The sequence below is a fragment of the Mustela putorius genome, unplaced genomic scaffold (genome assembly GCF_011764305.1).
Source record: "Mustela putorius furo isolate JIRA1106 unplaced genomic scaffold, ASM1176430v1.1 tig00000831_pilon_pilon_pilon, whole genome shotgun sequence".
NCBI lineage: Eukaryota > Metazoa > Chordata > Mammalia > Carnivora > Mustelidae > Mustela > Mustela putorius.
Genome location: NW_025421490.1, coordinates 7,983,711 through 8,003,903, shown reverse-complemented (window position 1 = coordinate 8,003,903; position 20,193 = coordinate 7,983,711). Strand labels below are relative to the sequence as shown.

The 20,193-nt window shown below is 43.5% G+C and overlaps 2 protein-coding genes across 6 annotated transcripts in view; one reads left to right on the top strand and one right to left on the bottom strand.

The window, feature by feature from the left end:
* The window catches only part of GPLD1 (glycosylphosphatidylinositol specific phospholipase D1), a 66,954-nt gene extending 58,956 nt beyond the window's left edge, over positions 1-7,998 (top strand). Inside the window, exon 28 of the transcript XR_006608135.1 lies at positions 7,957-7,998. The gene's annotated coding sequence lies outside the window, so the exon portion shown is untranslated. The remainder of the gene's footprint in view (positions 1-7,956) is intronic.
* The window catches only part of MRS2 (magnesium transporter MRS2), a 39,398-nt gene that overhangs the window by 2,566 nt on the left and 16,639 nt on the right, over positions 1-20,193 (bottom strand). For 3 of the 5 annotated variants that reach the window (XM_013060819.2, XM_045085110.1, XM_013060820.2), the window contains exons 5-10: positions 12,370-12,543; positions 10,605-10,735; positions 9,610-9,726; positions 7,970-8,122; positions 7,620-7,737; positions 118-231 (exon numbers count right to left, since the gene is read on the bottom strand). In XM_013060819.2, coding sequence (XP_012916273.1) covers positions 118-231; positions 7,620-7,737; positions 7,970-8,122; positions 9,610-9,726; positions 10,605-10,735; positions 12,370-12,543 — 807 coding nt within the window. Of the gene's footprint in view, positions 1-117; positions 232-6,416; positions 7,313-7,619; positions 7,738-7,969; positions 8,123-9,609; positions 9,727-10,604; positions 10,736-12,369; positions 12,544-20,193 lie in introns of those variants that run through there. The other 2 variants (XM_045085111.1, XM_045085109.1) reach the window with 2 other exon arrangements.

The following is a 20,193-nucleotide window of genomic DNA, read 5'->3' as shown; positions in this document are numbered from 1 at the left end:
TGAAAGAACTTGCTCGGGGTCACAAGGCCGGGGCCGACGCCAGCCCAGGCAGGCGGTGTGCCCGCAGAATGGGACATCAGCCCCTCGACTACACTGCGCCAACCCAGACCTTCATACCACGGGAGGTAGAGGAGCTTCTAGTTGTCGTCCCAGGAATGACAGCAAACGCCTCCAGATGAGGCCGCTGCCCATAAACATAATTCCTGTAATCAGCCAAAACACTCTGTGGTCCTGAAAGAGAACAGAGTTACTTTCAGTCACAAAAGGTCAGGCTCCTCAGCAGTAAAATTCCCCAACTATGAGTGCCCCGGAGCTTACAGAAGCCTTGTGTTGTTCCTACAGCTCTTTCCTATAGAAAGGACCGAAGAACAAACCTTGATAGCATCCGGGGAATCAGAGAATAATCAGAAGAAAAACAAGACATAAAAGGGCTTCGACATTTAAAAATCATGTATAAGCCAAACATAACCACTTCTACTTTGAATTTCCTCACAGTCTTCGTTTGCATGTATACACATCTTAATAGTTAAAATCACAGAGCACATACAACCAAATTTGAATTTTATGCTTTTAGAACCACAGTTCCCGATCTGTGAGCAGAGGTGTCCGGGGCACCACAGCACCCGAGAGTATTTCAAGGAAAACACAGTGTCATCTGCAAAACAGAACCTAGCTACTTCATAAACAACCTATTAGGTAATATCACAGAAACGATGTCCTAAAAGAAACTCTGGTTCTAGTAATCCTATGCAAAAATTCCCAAGACACTAGACACTAAACATATCGTGAACCAAGAAAGTTTGGGAACCCGTGACTAAAACATCTTCCCGTCATTTTCAAGCTTGTACTATCCGGCAGTGCAATGTGCCCGCGTCCGTAGACGGAACCACAGGCCCCCACGAAAAGGGAGCCCAACGCCAGCTATGCCACTGCTGGCTACCAACGTCCAGGGACGGGGAGCGCCCCGGCCCAGGCTGGTGTGTTGCGCCAACGGTTCTAGCTCTCACTGGGGGCAACACACACCATGTGAAGGAGAAACCCATCTCTTCGGACCAGGAACTTAGACCTATATCAGGAAGACAAGTGCTAACACAAGTTCAATATTTTTGGTGAACACATTTCCAGTTACCCAAAAAGAGGTAAGAGTTTATTAAAAATTACATTTAAATGAGATTTGGAACAATAGATTACTATTGTCTTTGCTGTAGACTGGTTCTACAATCCACCTATGAAGAAAAATCTGAGAATGCCAAAGTGTGATAAACTAGAAGAGAAGTTCCAACCTAGCCTGAAATTCCAAACACACACACAAACTGTGGGACGACAGCACAGCAGGAGGACCGGAAGCTCACCTCATAGGCAGGCACAACTCGACAACACATCAGTGTAAGTAACGCAGACAATGACCTGGAGACTGACAGGACGGACTCCGCAATGAAGAAGGGGCCACCTCAAAGAGGGCGGGCAGGGCAGAGACCTGGCGGGGAGCTCAGTGAAACTGCGGGGCTGCCCATGAAAGGAAGGAAGCCGCCAGCACAGAGAAGGGAGAGAACCACACTACGGCACGGGGGAGCCTGCGTGGAAAGCTGAGTCCCCATAACATTTGGCTTTGAAAGCCAGAGTGGCTGAGTTTTGTGAGTTTTTACAATCAGTAGGACTTAAACCCTGGAAGTTTAGAAAAGCAGCAGGTTGAACTTTAGGAGAGCAGAGAGGGTGAGAGGAAACAGAGTGCCCGCCATTAAAGAGACAACACAACAGCCTGGGGAGATACAGCACAGAAGGAGCATCTGGAAAGACTTAGGGCAGACAGTGGGAGGGCGGCTCCCTAACCTCAGAGAGCGCTCTGGAGAAACAGAGATCGTGAGACACTCCTCCAGGAACAAAGGACCGGCAGGTGCTGTCCCCACTGTCCCCAAACCCCCAACACATAGTGCCTGGGGGACCTAGCACGACGCCCACTGGTTTGCTTACCCTGCGCCCACCCTCACCGGAGCTTCCCGTCTGCGTGCTCCAGCCAGGCTGGCCTCCGTCCCAGCACGGGGTCTGCGCCCCCAGAAGACCCAACAAACCTTGCTAACACTGAGGCTCCAGCACCCAGTAGGGGGGTTGCGTCTACCCTCTCCAAAGAAGCATCCCACTCCTGGCCCTGTGCAAGCTACCCCCATAGGGGCGGGCAGCACTCCAAAGTACCCCCTGCCCGGGGAGAGGGGAACTGACCGCACACACTGAATGTGGCCCCAACAGTGGGCTGGCGGCAGACAGCTGGTCAGACTGCGGGCCCTGCCCACCCGTGGAAGTGTCTCGGGGGACAGTGCAGAGAAGCAGTCTGCAGCTCTGCCAAACACCTGGTCTGACCCAGCTCAAGCCCAGGGTGGCTCCAGACTGACCCACTGATGTCACAGGGAGTAAACACAGCCCACAGCAGGCAACAACAGCCATGTGGACACCTGAACCATGGGCAAACACGGCCCAGCCACTTGGCGGGGGCGGGGGGAGGCGGGTACATGCAGCACACTGAGAGAAGAGCTCTGAGGCACCAGGTTCTGGTGAGCAGGGACCTCGCCCTGCAGGCAGACAGGACCTCTTCCCCATGCAGCCACCTTCGAGGGCAGGAGACACGGCTGACTGTCCTAGCTCACACACACAAACACTGAGAGGAAGACAAATGACTATGTCCCAAATGAAAGAACAGGAGAAGTTCTCCTTAGGTCACAATAAGAGACCTAAGTGAAATGGAGATAAGCAATATGCCTAATGGAGAATTTAATCATCAGTGGCGCCTGGGCGGCTCAGCCATGAAGTGTCTGCCTTCAGCTCAGGTCATGATCTCTCAGGGTCCCGGGATTGAGCCCCACATCAGAGTCCCTGCTCAGTGGGGAGTCTCCTTCTCCCTCTGCCACACCCCCTGCTTGTGTTCCCGCTCTCACCGTGTCTCTGTCAACTAAATTAATAAATAACATCTTAAAAAAAGAAAGGATCATATACTCACTGGACTTAAAAGTGGAGGACATCAGTAAGGTCCTAACAAGGAGGTAAGAAAGAACCACTCAGAGATGAAGAACACAATGAATGAAATTAAAGATAGACCAGCTGGAATAACTAGGAGCTCGAGGAAGCAGAAGAACAGACCAGTGACCTGGAGGACAGTCATGGAAAGTACCGTTGAGCTGGTGAAAGGAAAATAAATGATCCAAGACAAGAACAGATTTAGGGAACGCGGTGGCTCCATCAAGCGTACGAACACCGGCATTCCAGGCATCCCGGAAGGAGAAAAGGGGCAGCAAATTTATGTGAAGAAATAATAGCTGAAAACTTCTAGAATCTGGGAAAGGAAACAAATCCAGATCCAGGAGGCTAAAGAGACGCGTCTCCGATCTCAGGACACCTGCAGATGGAAGGCGAGGGGACGGAGCAGCATTTATCGGGCACATGGACGTGAGAAGAGCGCCAGGGTAGCATACTTACATCGGAAAAACACTTCTTACTACAAAGACTGTGACAAGAGACAAAGAAGGACCTCATAATAATAAAGAAGATGATCCAACAAGAAACAACAAGCTGATTGTTTGCGGGGGGTGGGGGGTGGGGGGGTGGAATCAACACAACTGAGAAGCCTTTAGCCAGACTCATCAAAAAGAAAACAAGAAAAGTCAAACAAAATCAGAAATGAAACAGGAAATAATAACCATCACAGAAATACAAAGGACTGTAAGAATACTATAGAAAATTATATGCCAAAAAATTGGAAGAAGTGGAATTCCTAGAAACCTATAACCTCCCAAAACTGAATCAGGAAGAAATAAGGGAATTTGAACAGACCAATTACCAGCAATGGTATTATATCAGTAATAAAAAAAAACCTCTCAACAAATAAAAGTCAGGACCAGACTGCTTCGCAGGTTAATTCTACCAAACTTTAAAGAAAAATTTTATCTGTTCCTCTCAAACTATTGAAAAAAAAAAAAAAAAAAGAAAGAAAACTTATAAATTCATTCTATGAGCCCAGCATCACCCAAATACCAAAATCAAAGACACTACGAAAAAGAGAACTACAGGCCAATATCTCTGATGAACATGGATGCAAAAAAACTCAACAAAATACTAGCAAATCAAATCCAATAATACATTAAACAATCATTCATTACTGTCAAGTGGGATTTATTTCTGGGTTGCCAGAGGTAAAGGGGTATCACCTCTGTGGCTTACTCTCAACTGGTTTTAGGAAAAAGAGGCTGTATATAAAGATAGAATGAGGGCGCCTGGGTGGCTCAGTGGGTTAAGCTTCTGCATTCAGCTCGGGTCATGATCTCAGGGTCCTGGGATCAAGCCCCGCATCAGGCTCTCTGCTTAGCGGGGAGCCTGCTTCCTCCTCTCTCTCTGCCTGCCTCTCTGTCTACTTGTGGTCTGTCAAATTAATAAATAAAATCTTAAAAAAAAAAAAAAGAGAGAGAATGAGACAGGGAAGGTGATACATGTTGGTGATAAAAGAATGGGTGAAGGCTCCATGGCAATTCTTTGACTACTCTTAGAAGGGTCTAAAATTATCTTAAAATTATCTTAAAACAAGAAGTAAAAAAAGTTTTTCCTATCCTGGGTTGATCATTGTCAATACTAACCCCGTCTACACAGTGACAGAGACCTTGACATCTGGGGATTTCGTAAACATGTCTGAGCTGTTCTTCAGGTTATCTAGACACGTAATTTGTAACTGATGAGGGACTGACCCGAATCTTGTTCTGCCGGAGCTAATCACCCTGTACTGAGCCAGTAACTGGCCACGAACCACTCATCTCCCATCATAACTAGGTTGCTCTACACCTGGGACTGCGTGGAACTATCAGAGAGGAATTTCCAAAAATCCCTTTTAAAAATGGGCATTAAGGGTGCCTGGGTGGCTCAGTGGGTTGGGCCACTGCCTTCGGCTCAGGTCATGATCTCAGGGTCCTGGGATCGAGCCCTGCATCGGGCTCTCTGCTCAGCAGGGAGCCTGCTTCCCTCTCTCTCTCTCTGCCTCTCTGTCTACTTGTGATCTCTGTCTGTCAAATAAACAAATAAAATCTTAAAAAAAAAAGGGGGGCATTAAATGAAAAAATAACTATAAAATGAAAAAAAAGTATAAAAGTGAGTTTGTAGACTGTACATATAGAAACACGATTCTTAACAAAAATGACCTGATCTTGTATAAAGAGTTCTGTAGCCATACACTGGGAATCTGCAGAGGTCTTTAGAAGTTACCTCTGGAGAATTTCAAGGGTTGGTTTATGCTGCCCAAGAAGCTTTGGTTACTTCTGAACTTTCTAGTAACTACGTATGGGCTTAAAAGCCTCCCAACGGATGCCTAACACACTTAAATGCAAACCCTCATAGGCTCTACAAATTCAACACCATCTCCCATTCGTTTGCTCTGACCTTGCTCCCCACCTGTCTCTGCCGGGCTCACCCTCTCCTGCCCCCACGGCCCTTGTTGTTCCTTGAACAAGCGCAGCCCGTTCCCGCTCCGGTAACTCCCTGTGTGCCCCGCTCTGCTGAAAACACTCTCCCTCCGACCGTCCCGCTTTCTAGCGCCACCTCCTCGGGACACTGCTGAGCGCCAGCTTTAAGACGTGCCTTAGCACACCTCCTGGCAACATCCTGCGTCCTTCCGCCCGGCTTCCTCTTGATGGCCCTTACCACCAAACGTGCTGTGTGTCTGTCTGCCCCTCTCCTTCCCGAGGGCAGACACTCCCTGCCGCATCCCTGGGGCCGAAAGCAGGCACCAAAACCCACGTTTACAAGATGAAGGAACAAATGTACTGCACTGATTTTCCCTTTCACATCTTATAAAGAACGTGAAAATGACTAACACCGACTGGGGCTTGGCGATCTCCTTGGAAGCGGTGCATAAGCCGAGATGTAGAGGTAAGCAGAAGCTGGCCAGGCAGGAGAGGTGGGAGCCGAGGACAGCTGTGGCCTGGAGGAAGCCCGAGGGGGAGGAAATACTGAGGCGACACCCGTGGCGAGGGCGAGGTGGCTGGCTTCAGCGTGGACAGCCCTGCAGGCAAAGGAGTCTGGGTCTTTATTTTAAGGGCAAACATCAGTGAATCATTTCACAGAAAAGTGACCACGAGGTTTGCTGGTTTTACAGACCACTTTCCAGAAGCAAAGAGTGGTCCTGATCAGTGATGACGGGTTCAACCAGGATGGCAGCCGAAGAGACAGAGAACAGATCTTTTAAATGAATGAGGACACAATGGAATACTACAGTGGAATACTATTCAGTCATCAAAAATGAAATCTTGCCACATTCAGCTAAGAGACATAAGTTAGTCAGAGAAAGACAAATAACCTATGATTTCACTCGTATGTGGGATTTCGCAAACAAAACAGAGGATCAAGGGGAGGGGAAGGAAAGATAAAAATAAGAATCAGAGAGGAAGGCAAACCGTAAGAGACTCTTAGTCATAGGAAACAAACTGAGGGCTGCTGGAGGGGAGGTAGGGGGAGGGCACCTGAGGCAATGACACTGGGTGTTACAGAAGACTGAGGAATCACTGACCTCTACCTCAAACTAATTATATATTAATTGAATTTAAGTAAAATAAAATTAAAAAAAAAGATTAATGAGGACACAGAGTCCAAGTGTGCTGAATGCAGTGTAGTGTGCAGATTATTTTCTAGAAATCCTACAGCAAGATATTTTCTGAAAGACCACACTACAATGACAGGAAGAACTCTGGCACCTTAGCGTTATATTAATATGAAAAGGCAGCAAAGTGGAGAGTGCAAGTCTTGGGCTCAGATCACAACCGTGATTTTCTAGCACTGTGCCCCTGAGCAAATCACTTCAATTTCCTGAGCCTGTCTGCTCATCTATAAAGTAGGGATAACACGTCCATCTTCACAGTTGTGATTTCACCAAATAAAGCAGCAAACTACCAATGCCGGGAACATGAAAACTAGAGAGGCAGCCTTTCGTCAGCGCGGCCTCACTGTGATCCTGCTTACCGCCACAGCACCGCCTCACTCTGTGATCCCACATCATCACAGCCTCATGGTGTGATCCTGCGGGAACACCACCTCGTCCTATGATCCTGCACGGATCCTGCATCACCAGAGCCTCACAACACGATCCTGGGGGAGCACCAACTCTTCCTAAGATCCCGCATCACCAGAGCCTCATGGTGCAATCTTGCAGGAGCAGCACTTCATCCCATGATCCCGCATCACCAGAGCCTCACGGCGCGGTCCTGGAAGATGGTGTGACCCTCCAAAGAGCATTCCTTCACCGTGTAATACGGTTTTGTCAAACCTTTTCTATGTGTGGTTCCATTTTCTGAGAAACATGAGGTAAACATGGCTATAGTTATACTTGTGTTACAACAGGATCTAAAAGTACTGCCTGAATTTTGAATGAATTAAACATTTTAATTAATTAGGGATGTATATATGTTAAGACTCTTTTTTAAAATCCAATTTAAAAAAAAAGATTTTATTTTTAAGCAATCTCTACTTCCAATGTGAGGCTCGAACCCACAGCCCCAAGACCGAGAGTTGACTGAGCTAGCCAGTCAAACCCATTTAAAAAAAAAATGATCTTCAAAACAAAAATAATCCCTAGATCACTGAAATAATAGTCTCACCTCTTCAAGGGAAGATTCCAAATTCATTCCAAAAGCAACTCCCATTAGTCCAAAGAGAGAAAGAGAGAAGGTTCCCATGGTCAGCTGTAGGTTCAACCTCATCATCACATTCCGGTGGCTGGAGAGAAGAGAACAGCTTACATCAGAAGGGCCCACTAACTACACACAGGAAATTCATGAAATCATTTATTAAAACCACATACATTAAATCTACACCTTTAGAAAAGGACATCTTTCTATGTAGCATTTATACATGATAATAATGGTATAACTCCTCCCAAAATGACAGTTTTCTTAAAACATTCATCACTTTAGAATTCCTTTGGTTGTTCTACAGGATGCTTTCTCACCTGTCCAGATTGATGAATATGATACTTTGAGAATCATCGATCAATACCCTGAGTTCCCGCGTTGCATTGGAGAGATCCTCGGCCAACCGGTAGTAGTTTTCCAAGAGCAACTCCATCTCTTCTGCATGGTCGATTCCAGCACTGCTCTTTTCACTGCAATTAAGGGTGAACATAATTAGCACAACACAGGCATCACCCATTTGGTACCAAAAACGTTCTGAATCCGTATATAATACTCAACTATGAATGAAAAAGTGGCCTTGGTTTTTTCTTACTGTGACTGAGCTCAATCAGCGAGTGGCTTTATCAAGTGATCCTAAACACTATGAAGAGTAAGCTGAGGGTGCAGGTTCCAGCCCGCAGGCCTGGGCTCACTGTACTGGGGCCCCAGGTCAAGGGATTCTCATGCACATACGCACTACCAGACAAAGGAAAATTCAGAATGTGTAAATGCTGATGAATGAGTGCAGATTAGTGAAAATAAGGCAAAACAAACTAAAAACAAAATAAAAAGCTTTTCCTTTCCAAGGCAGATACATAATGTTATTTTCATATATGGAGAAATATGTTCTTGAGTGATGTTAATAGTCACTTTGTACCCCTTTACTCATACCCCAGCCCCTACCAAGGAGAGTTAGTGGGACTGAAGTGCTCTATGAAAGAGTTATATCATAGAGTACATTAGACACAGATTGGCCTAATAAAGCAAACAAGAGTTACAAATGTGTTCAAGTTTCTGCTACTGTATCTGCTATATAACAGCCCTTATAGTCTTAATTTTTCCTTATTAGAATACAGATAAATAATTTCCCAAAATGCTTAAAAAAATCTGTACATGTTGTGGTGAAACTGTATACATTACAGAGGTGTCTAATATTTGTCTACAAAGAATAAAAATGAAATATCCTGAGTACTTAAAAAATAAACATTTAACTTGATATGCATAAGAATAAATAATTTCTAATTCTGTAAGAGATAAAGTTTTCTAAGATAGTCCTTGTTTTTTTTAAAAGATTATTTATTTATTTATTTGACAGAGAGAGAGAGAGAGAGAGAGAGAGATCACAAGTAGGCAGAGAGACAGGCAGAGCGTGGTGGCAGGGGTGGGAAAGCAAGCTCCCCGCTGAGCAGAGAGCCCGATGTGGGGCTCAATCCCAGGACCCTGAGATCATGACCTGAGCCAAAGGCAGAGGCTTAACCCACTGAGCCCCCCAGGCGCCCCTAAGATGAGCCTTTTCTAGATCAGATCCAAGTTCCAGAATATATGTTCGTGTCCTGTCTCCCTTTACCCATCTTTCCCTCCCCCATGTGAGTATCTTTCCCTCTCTTCCACCGTACTCCCCAGGCTAAGTTATTCGGGAAGATGTGTCAGCCACTCTGGGGGTCAGGCCCTTGAAGATAAAGGTAATGATGTGTTTGTGTTCATCACAGCCCAGCGCAGTGCTATGTACACAGCGGACATTCAATATATCCTCATTACACTAAACATGCATATAGGGAAATAGTGAAACAACTGAGGATAAAAAGTGCCTGTATTCTCTACTCTGGAGAAAATGTTACGTCTCTAAGAAGAACCATCCTGAAGAAGACAGAAGACTGATCCTAACAAGACCGGTGACAAAGCAGGACTCCAGACTTACAAGACTTGTGGGTCACTCCACTTCGTGAGACAGAGCTCCTCCAACAACTCCTCTTCATCCAAAATCTCCAACATGGATTCTTTGAAAATTTTAATATCTGTTTCTAACTCTGACAGACTATAAGAGTAGTTGTATAGAAATGATCAATAACATTAACTTATAAACACTTTTCCCTATTAAAAAACGTACCTTTTTAAAGTATCTTATCAAGTAGACCCACTTATACATTAATGGTAAACACCGACTTGTAAAAGAAATTTTTGATATCCACCATGCACATCAAGAATCAATTTCCATCCAGAAATAAATTAAAGACCCTGATATAACATTTCATGCAAAAACAGCTTTTCCACAATCATAAGTCTATGTGCCCTTTTTAGCTCAACTTCTCACCTAGGCTACCTTCCGACTTCAAGGCACAGAAAGAAAACCATTACCATTAGCAAAACTAGTTGGTATTTATTTTTAATTTTTTTTAAAGATTTATTTATTTGACAGACAGAGATTACAAGTAGGCAGATAGGCAGCCAGAGAGAAGAGGAAGCAGGCTCCCCGCTGAGCAGAGAGCTCAATGTGGGGCCGATCCCAGGACCCTGGGATCATGACCCGAGCCGAAGGCAGAGGCTTTAACCCACTGAGCCACCCAGGCGCACCTACTAGTTGGTTTTTTTTTTTTTAATTTATTTATTTGACAGACAGAAATCACAAGCAGGCAGAGAGGCAAGCAGGGGGTGGGAGGAAGCAGGCTCTCCGCCGAGCAGAGAGCCCCACGCGGGGCTCAATCCCAAGACCCCGGGATCATGACCTGAGCCAAAGGCAGAGGCTTTAACCCACTGAGCCACCCAGGCACCCCTAGTTGGTATTTTTCAAAACAGGGAATAATCACACTGATTTTGTATCTGAATTAATGCTATACATTTTCTATTAGGACTACTGAAAGAGAAGCTTAAGATATTTTTGTCTACCTCCCAAATACATAGATCACCCATATTTACCTTTTGCCATTTTGTAGTAAGATGTGCAATTTGCTTCTGTCTACAGAAGAATGTTTGGGATCCACTAAAGCTTCCAATGTCTCAAGGATCAGAGGCTGCAAAATGCTAAGTTTCCCCTGAAGAGTGCTGATCTAGATAACAACATGACCTTTCATAAGAATCAAAACAATCTTCTTAGAATACTCAGGATCAGTGAATCCTCTGATTAAACACAGAAATCTGTAATAGCTTGGCAGGCTGGTAACGTTTCAGAACATGGTCACTGCTAGAATGCCCATTTCAGATGATTCATAACCTAGATCTACCAGGTTAAAAGATAACCATGCATGTTACCAGGCTTGCATTTGGTTGATAGGGAATTAACTCTCCTAAGAGTCTTCCCCCACAAACATTTATAATGAAAGGAATGCAAGGCTGATTAAAACCTGCCATTTATGTTAAAACACATACTTTGCATTTGGTAAACAATACCCACGTTCTTCGTACACAGAACACAGTTCAAAATTCCCATGAAAAAGATTCTTCCAAAACCCAACACATAACTTGGGACTTGAAAAATAAACCAGTGTCAAGTCAAAAGTATACTATTTATTGTTCAGGCATTCAGCAGGAAAGCATTGATACAGGCTATATCTGTTGTTAAAATATTGAAATATTCCCGTACCAGCTGGCAAACAGCATAACAGAATTAAGCAGTTAATTAGTAAAATAAACGAATGGCATAAAAGCCAGCGCGCACTACTTATCTCAGCCTGAGCTTCTGAGAGCTCAGCCCACGTAGCCCGCCACTCACCACTGGCTGCACCGTCTCCTTTCCCTCCCCTGCATTCTCCCTGTCTGGTAACCGTGCCCCAGCCGGTCACCATCTATCTCCTGGGCTGGTACTAGCCAGCGCTCCTGCCTCACGAACCCGAGCGAGTAGGGGATGTAGCCATTTCCTACTCCCTCGGTACAGCAGAGGAGACAAAAGAGAAGGGTCTGGGTCCATCCAGTCCTCACCCCTGCACGTCTCTTCGCCTCCCTCGCTCCCTCTCTCCCTCCCTCCCTCCACTCAGCGCGCTCTAGACCGACCGCTGCAGGCAGCCAGCTCCTGAACAGCACTGCACTGGCCACTGGGGGATAAGAAAAGACAATGAACCATTTGTGGGGCCAGGAGGGCAGTGACCACTGTTGTTTGGGACCTGATAGGGTCTCTAGACACCCAGGAATGACCTACATAATAGGGGAATCATTGGAAGAATTCTCCCTGGTTCCTATGTCACAGTAGGTCTCAAACCGTGGCATCGTGCAGCAGCAGCCTCCAAGGACGGTACCCACCAACCAGAGTGACGGGGAAAGTAGGAGAATGATTTGAGCTCTGTTCACCGGATGTATGCAGTTTTACAATATACACTTTAGTTGCAGAATAATAGAGAATATTTAAAACTTTTTTGATATGATGTTAAGTATTTTGAATTATCACCCCTCAAATATAATTATCAAAATTATACAAAGGATGGCCAACTTAAAATGTGCTTAACTGAATGTCATAATAGGAATCTCAAAGAAACTCTATAAACTGTCCCTAGAGACCTCAGATCTATTTGATTGGATAGTACAGCTTAAGAATTAAGTACTTTCTCCACACAGGACCCTCAGAGATATTTTTGTTCAGAGGCAGGGTGTGGTTAGGAATGGTGTCATTGAAACAATACCACTTGTCTTCCTACTCAATAGTATTTTAAAACAAGAAAAAATTTAAGAAGCAAAATAAAAATAGGCTTACCCAATATTGTAGGAGTGCTTCTATAGCCCTAAACTCAAAAGGTAAAGGGTATGTGACAAGTTGTCCTTCTCCAGCCAACTGAGAAGGGAGTTCCCGGAAGAGCCATTGCTCTAAATTTAAATTACGATAATCTAGTATCAGAAGACACTCTGGAGTTATCACAGCTTTCAAGTACTGTAAAAAAAAAAATTATACATAGGTACAGACATGTACACATACATGCATATCAGGGAAAGAAAAACATTCATAAAATAGGATTTGGATTAACCCTATTTGGATTAGGTTCTGGATTAACCCTAAACCAAATCACTATTAAAAGAAAAAAGAGGGGCACCTGGGTGGCTCAGTAGGTTAAAGCCTCTGCCTTCGGCTCAGGTCATGATCCCAGAGTCCTGGGATCAAGCCCTGCATTGGGCTCTCTGCTCAGTGGGGAGCCTGCTTCCTCCTCTCTCTCTCTGCCTACTTGTGATCTCTGTCTGTCAAATAAATAAAATCTTATAAAAAAAAAAAAAGAAAAAGAAAAACAGATATTTTTAAAAGAAAGGAAGCCTAAAATATATGTACTTCTACCTCACTCTCAACACAACTACATATGAAGACTACAAATCAAGACTTCCAGGATATCAAGAGATACCCAGGATAATCAGGAGAACAATAGGGAACAAAGAAAACAAGACAAGGTATTCTTTTTTTTATTTTTTTTTTAAAGATTTTATTTATTTATTTATTAGAGAGCACAAGTAGGCAGAGCAGCAGGCACAGGGAGAGGGAGAAGCAGGCTCTTCGCTGATTGGGGAGCCCAACGCGGGGCTCAATCCCAGAATCCTGGGATCATGACTTGAGCTGAAGGCAGCTGCTTAACTGACTGAGCCACCCAGGTGCCCCAAGATAAGGTATTCTTAAGCCATATATTTGGTAGACCTTTAAAAAAGATTTAGTTTAATCATGACTACTTTGGCTGAAATGTAAAAGTTGCCTTTTTAAACTGTCACCAAAACATATTAAGCTAATCTGAAATTATAAAGACAAAACATAGCCTTAGTACTCTAATTTAGAGAGCAAGAAATTAGAAATTTATACTAAAGACTGGCATCATTTAAGTTAGAAGAGTAGCCTGTGGCCACTGTATTAGTGATATAAAAATTAGAAATTATTCACATTTTCCCACAAGATATTATGAAAATTTTTAAAACATAGAAGTTGAAAAATTACCCAGTGAACACCTATAAATATATCATTAAGACTGTACAAATAACATTCCTCTAAATTTGCTTTATCACACACTTCTCCCTTCATCAAAGAGATAATTTAAAAAAAATATATTTTAATTCCAATATACTTCACAGAGTGTTGTGTCAGTTTCAGCGGTACAATACGGTGATTCAACACCTCATACATCACTCAATGCTCATCACAAGTGCTCCCCTTCATGCCCATCACCTGTTTCCCCCCTCCCGTCCCCACCTCTCCTCTGGTAATCATCTGTCTGTTCTCTAGAATGAAGAGTTTATTTCTGCCTGTGCTCTCGTCTAGGATTTTTATGGTTTCAGGTCTCACATTTAGGTCTTAATCCATTTTAAGTTTATTTTTGTGTATGGTGTAAAAAAGTGACCCAGTTTCATTCTTTGGGATGAGGCTGTCCAGTTTTCCCAGCACCATTTATTGAAGAGACTGTCTTTTTCCCATTGCATATTCTTGCCTATTGTCAAGATTAATTGACCATATAAACATGGGTTTGTTTCTGGGTTTTCTATTCTATTTCTGATCTGAATGTCTATTTTGTATAATTACCAAACTATTTTGACTACTACAGCTTTGCAACAGATCTTAAAATCTGGGATTGTGATGCCACCAGCTTTGTTCTTCTTTTTTAAGACTGCTTTGGCTATTTGGGGTCTTTTGTGGTTCCATACAACTTTTAGGATATTGTTCTAGTTTTGTGAAAAATGCTGTTGGTGGGAGGAAAAGATGGTGGTGGAGTAGGACGCTAGGCTTGCCTCCTCCCACCAGTACAACTTAGGTAACTATGAGACCATCCTAAATACCCCAGAAATTAATCTGATGGCTGGCAGATCAAACTCCACAACTAAAGGTAGAGGCAAGACCACAAAAAAGAAGACAGGAAGTATGGAGATGCAATTTGTGCCTGCTGTGGTGGGGAGGGAGCCATGGTCTTGGGGAAGGACAAGAGGCAAACTAGCACGAGACGCATGGGGAAAACAAATCCCACAGCAATTTTCAATTTTCAAGTGGTTTGAGGAGCAGGAAAGCCTGAATTTTGTGAGTTAAAGCCTGGGGTTTTTTAAAGGTCAGCATGCTTGGAACACAGAGGACACTAGGGCAGCTCCTGGAGAAAAGGCAGGGCAAACAGCAATCTGAACAGCAGCTGGGGCGCACAGTGGGGAAATGTTAGCTGCTCATCTTGGAAAGTGCCCCAGAGAGGTAGCATTCATGGAGAGACCACTCAAGGGACAAAGGAACAGATAGACACCACTTCTCTCCCCTGCCCCTCAGCAGAAACACTGAGCTGCCTGCAGAAACCAGCCTAGCAGCAACCCTCATTACCTAACTTGCTTACACCAAGTCTCACCACGCCACACGCTGGAGGAACGGTCATCTCAGTCCTGCCTTTCTCACTCCCAGCACAGCAGGCTCCCTACCTCAGAAGACCAACCCAAACCCCTGCTCATCCCGCATTTCCTGACCCAGGAGTTTTACAAGGCCCTGGTTTCCATGGCAGTGGCAAGAGCTCTCATTTCACAAGCAGACCAGAGCATACCTAGTTAAAATGTGCCACATTCAGGCCAGAGACTAAACACTGTCCACAACAGGCAAAGAAAGCCTCTCTAGATGACTGGCCTGAAGGATAAAGTGGCCAGGACACAACAGCAGAGCTCTGCCAGCACACACTGGAGATACTTGCAGAAGTGCCAGGCTCTGGGAAACAGGGGACACTACATTTCAGGGCACTATAGGACCTCTTTTTCATAAGGCCATTATCTTTAAGAGCAGGAGAAATAAATGACTTTGCTAACATGCAGAGATAAGGCACAGAGACTCTGACAAAATGAGAAGTCAGAGGAATTTACCCCAAATGGAAGAACAGGACAATGCCACAGCCAGAGATCTAAGCAAAACAGATATAAGTAATATGCCTGATGTAAATTTAAAATGATGATCAAAAGGATACTCAATGAACTTGAGAAAAGAGTGAAGAATATCCATGAGATCCTTAATGAAATGAAGAATAATAAAGAGATACAGGGACCAATAAATGAAATGAGAAACATTTCGCTTGACGGAACGAAGAGAAGCCAGGAAGAAGCAGAGGAATGAGTTAATGACCTAGAAAACAGAGTAATGTGATCAAGCTGAACTAAAAAGAGGAAAAAGAATTATGCATCAGGAGAACACTTATGGAACTCAGTGACTACCAAATGTAATAACATTCACCTTGTAAGAGTCCCAGAAGACAGAGAAAAGAGAGTAGAGAATTTACTTGCTGAAGTAATAGCTGAAAACTTTCCTAATCTGGGGAATGAAACAGATACTCAGATTCAGGATACAAAGAACTCCCAACAACATCAACAAAGGCACAGCCACACCAAGACATATTGTAATTAAAATGGCAAAATATAGTGATAAAGAAAAAAATATAAAAAGCAGCAAGACAAAGATGATGGTAACATACAAAGGAAACCCCATAAAGTTATCAGATTTTTCAGCAGAAACTTTCCAAGACAAAGGGGTGGCATGATATATTCAAAGTTCTAGATGGGGAAAACCTGAAGCCAAAAATACTTTATCCAGAAATGCTATCATTCAGAAAAGGAGAGCAAGAGTTTCCCAGAGAAACAAAAACTAAAGGAGTTCATGACAAATAAACCAACCCTGTAAAAAAATATTAAAGGGGAATCTCTGAGTGCAAAAGGAAAGACTAAAAATGACACTATAAAGTTTAGAAACACAAAAGCAGTAGAAATGAATATATGTGGGAAAAAAAAAATCAGTCAAGGAACTCACAAATTGAAAGGATGAAAAGTAGGATCCCATATACCTAAATCAAGGTTGGGGGGGCAGGGAGAACGGTTCCAAACTTAAATGACTATCAACTTCATAAAGACTGCAATATAAGACGTTATGTACAAACATAATGATGACCACATATCAAAACCAATTATAGATATGTAAAAAAAAATAAAGAGAGGACTCCAAGTATATCACTAAAGACACCCAGCAAACTATGAAAAAAGACAAGGATCAGAGAAAATCCTGAGAAAGAACCTCAAAACAAGTAATAAAGTGGCATAAATACATTTCTTCCAAATTACTTTGAATGTAAGTGGACTAAACATTCTAATAAAAAGACATAGGTTATTAGAATAGATTAAAAAAAAACGATTTATTGGCTGCTTACAAGAGACTCATTTTAGACCTAGACACAGACTGAAAGTGAGGGGATGGAGAAGCATCTTTTATGCAAATGGAAAAGAAAGCCAGAGTAGCAATAACTTATATGGGACAAAACGACTTTAAAACAAAGACTAGATTCCGAACACCTAAAAATCCAACAGGAGATGGAAGAAAAGAAAAGCAGCAATTCTAGAAACAGACAATTGACCACTTTCTGAAAGGTAGGACCTGCAGAGAAGTGAATCCAAAGTGACGGGAAGATAGACTGCAGGGGGAGGGGCCGGCTCCGAGCAAGTGGCAGAGCAACGGCGCACAAAATCAGAACTTTTAAAAGTCTACTCCACTAGAAAGACAACTACCATATGATCTCCCTGATATGAGGAAGTGGAGATGCAATGTGGAGAGCTTGGCGGGGGGCGGGGGGTGTAGGAAAAGAATAAATGAAACAAGATGGGATCGGGAGGGAGACAAACCATAAGAGACTCTTAATCTTGCAGAACAAACAGGGTTGCTGGGGGGGACAGGGGTCGGGAGAGGTGGCGGGGTTATGGACGTTGCGGGGGGGTGTGCTGTGGTGAGTGCTGTGAAGTGCGTAAACCTGGCGATTCACAGACCTGTACCCCTGGGGCTAATAATACATTATATGTTTATAAAAAAAAAATAAAGAAATTAAAAAAAAAAGTCTGCTCCACTGAGGGACAACGCTCCAGAGACTAAGCCAGGGTGGAGCCCATGTGGGGATAGTGTGGTCTCAGGTCTTGCGGGGCCACAGAAGGATCGGGGGTGCCTGAGTGTCACAGAGCTTGCAGGTATTAGAGCAGGGAAGCCGGCTACAGAGATGGAGCCAAGGAGTGGGCGCTCAACTCAGGGTACCTTAAACTGTGATCCATGGCACAGTCACACTACTGCTCTGAGCAGAGACCCCACAAGTGGCAGATTGGGGACACCCCCCTGGAAGAGCAGCAGTGATCTGCTGGGTTTGGAGACTCCAGGCAGGGCTGTATGCCAGAGACAGAGACACTTGGTCACAGGCTGGGTGAGCTCGGAGTGTGGCCGGAGGCCAGGGAGACAGGAGTGATTGAGCGCTTTGCTCTAAGGGTGCACTCAGGAGTGGGGCCCCGAGCTCTCAGCTCCTCCGGGCCAGAGACTGGGAGGCCACCATTTTCATTCCCATCCTTGGGAACTCTATGGAAAGCATTCAGGGAACAAAAGCTCCCGAAATTGAAACCAAGGAGATTACTTAGCCCCGTCCCTGGCAAAGGTGGTGCAATTCTGTCTCGGACAAAGACACTCGAGAATCACTACAACAGGCCCCTCTCCCAGAAGATCAGCAAGAAATCCAGCCAAGACCAAGTTCACTCATCAAGGAGAACAGTGGAATTCCAGAGGAGGAGGAAGCCAAGCATGGAATTTATGGCTTTCTCCCCATGGTTCTTTAGTCTTGCATAGTTAATTAATTTTTAAAAATTTTTAAATTCTAATTTTTTAAACTTTTACTCTTTCCTCTTTTAACATTTTTTTAACTAGTTTATCTTAATAATATCTGTCATTAAAAAATATTTTTTATTACTTTCATTATTATAGTAAGATTTTATCCTTCATTGTATCTAAATTTATTTTTTGTATACACATAGGGCTTTTTCTTCTAAAAAAAGTTTGGGATACTTTTTTTTTAAGATTTTATTTTTTTATTTATTTGACAGAGAAAGGGAGATCACTAGTAGGCAGAGAGGCAGGAGGAGATAGAGGGGGAAGCAGGGTCCCCGCTAAGCACAGAGCCCAATGCAGGACTCTATCCCAGGACCCTGAGATCATGACCTGAGCTGAAGGCAGAGGATTAACCCACTGAGCCACTCAGGCACCCCTGGGATACAACTTCTAATAGATCAAAATATACCCTAAACCTAGCACAGGGCTTTGTTCTAGTCTCCAGCCTGAGCAAATTCTCTCCACTTTTTTTCTTTCTTTTCCCAACCAACTTATCAACTCCTTTTTTAGAATTTTTTTTTAAAAATTATTATTACTATTTTTTAAAGATTTTATTTATTTGACACAGAGAGAGAGATCACAAGTAGGCAGAGAGGCAGACAGAGGGAGAGGGAGAAACAGGTTCCCCGATCAGCAGAGAGCCTGATGCAGGGCACGATCCCAGGATCTTGAGATCATGACCAAAGCTGAAGGCAGACGCTTAACCCACTGAGCCACCCAGGCACCCCTAAAATTTTCATCTTTATAGTCATATTCCATCCCTTCATCGCATTTACCCTTTTGCGTGTGCATGTGTATGTGTGTGTGTGTGTGTGTGTGTATAAAAGTTTTTTCTTTAAAATTATGGGGAGTAGTTTCTTCTAAGAGACCAAATGCTCCCCAGATTAAGTGGGTGGCTCTGTTCTATTCACCTATCTAATATATTCATTTTCTTTTCTTTTCTTTCCTTTTCCTTTTTCTTTTTATTCCAAACTTCTTTTTACCCCTTTCTTCACCCCCATGATTTGTGGTCTCTTCTGATTTGGTTAACACACATTTTCCTGGGGTCTTTGTCACCCTTTCAGTATTTTATTCTCTCCTTCATGTATTCTTATCTGGATAAAATGACAAGGCGGGAAAAACTCACCACAGAAAAAAGAATAAGAGGCAGTACCGATGGCTAGGGACCTCGTCAATAGGGACATTGGTAATACGTCAGATCTAGTGTTCAGAATGACAATTCTCAAGGTGCAACCTGGGCTTGAAAAAGGCATGGAAGATATCAGAGAAACCCTTTCTGGAGAAATAAAAGAACTAAAATCTAACCAAGCGGAACTAAAAAAAGCTATTAATGAGGTGCAGTAAAAAATGGGTGCTCTTACTGCTAGGATAAATGAGGCAGAAAAGAGAATAAGGGATACAGAAGACCAAATGACAGAGAATAAAGAAGCTGAGCAAAAGAGAAACAAACAACTACTGGACCACGAAGGGAGAACTCGAGAGATAAGTGATTCCATAAGACAAAACAACATTAGAATAATTGAGATTCCAGAAGAAGAAGAAAGAGAGAAAGGAGCAGAAGGTATATTGGAACGAATGATTGTAGAGAATTTCCCTAATATGGCAAAGGTAACAAGCATCAAAATCCGGGAGGCACAGAGAACCCCTCTCAAAATCAGTAAGAATAGGTCCACACCCCGTCATCTAATAGTAAAATTTACAAGTCTTAGTAACAAAGAGAAAATTCTGAAAGCAGCCTGGGACAAGAAGTCTGTAACATACAATGGTAAAAATATGAGATTGGCAGCAGGCTTATCCACAGAGACCTGGCAGGCCAGAAAGAACTGGCATGATATATTCAGAACACTAAACAAGAACATGCAGCCAAGAATACTATATCCAGCTAGGCTATCATTGAAAATAGAAGGAGAGATAAAAAGGTTT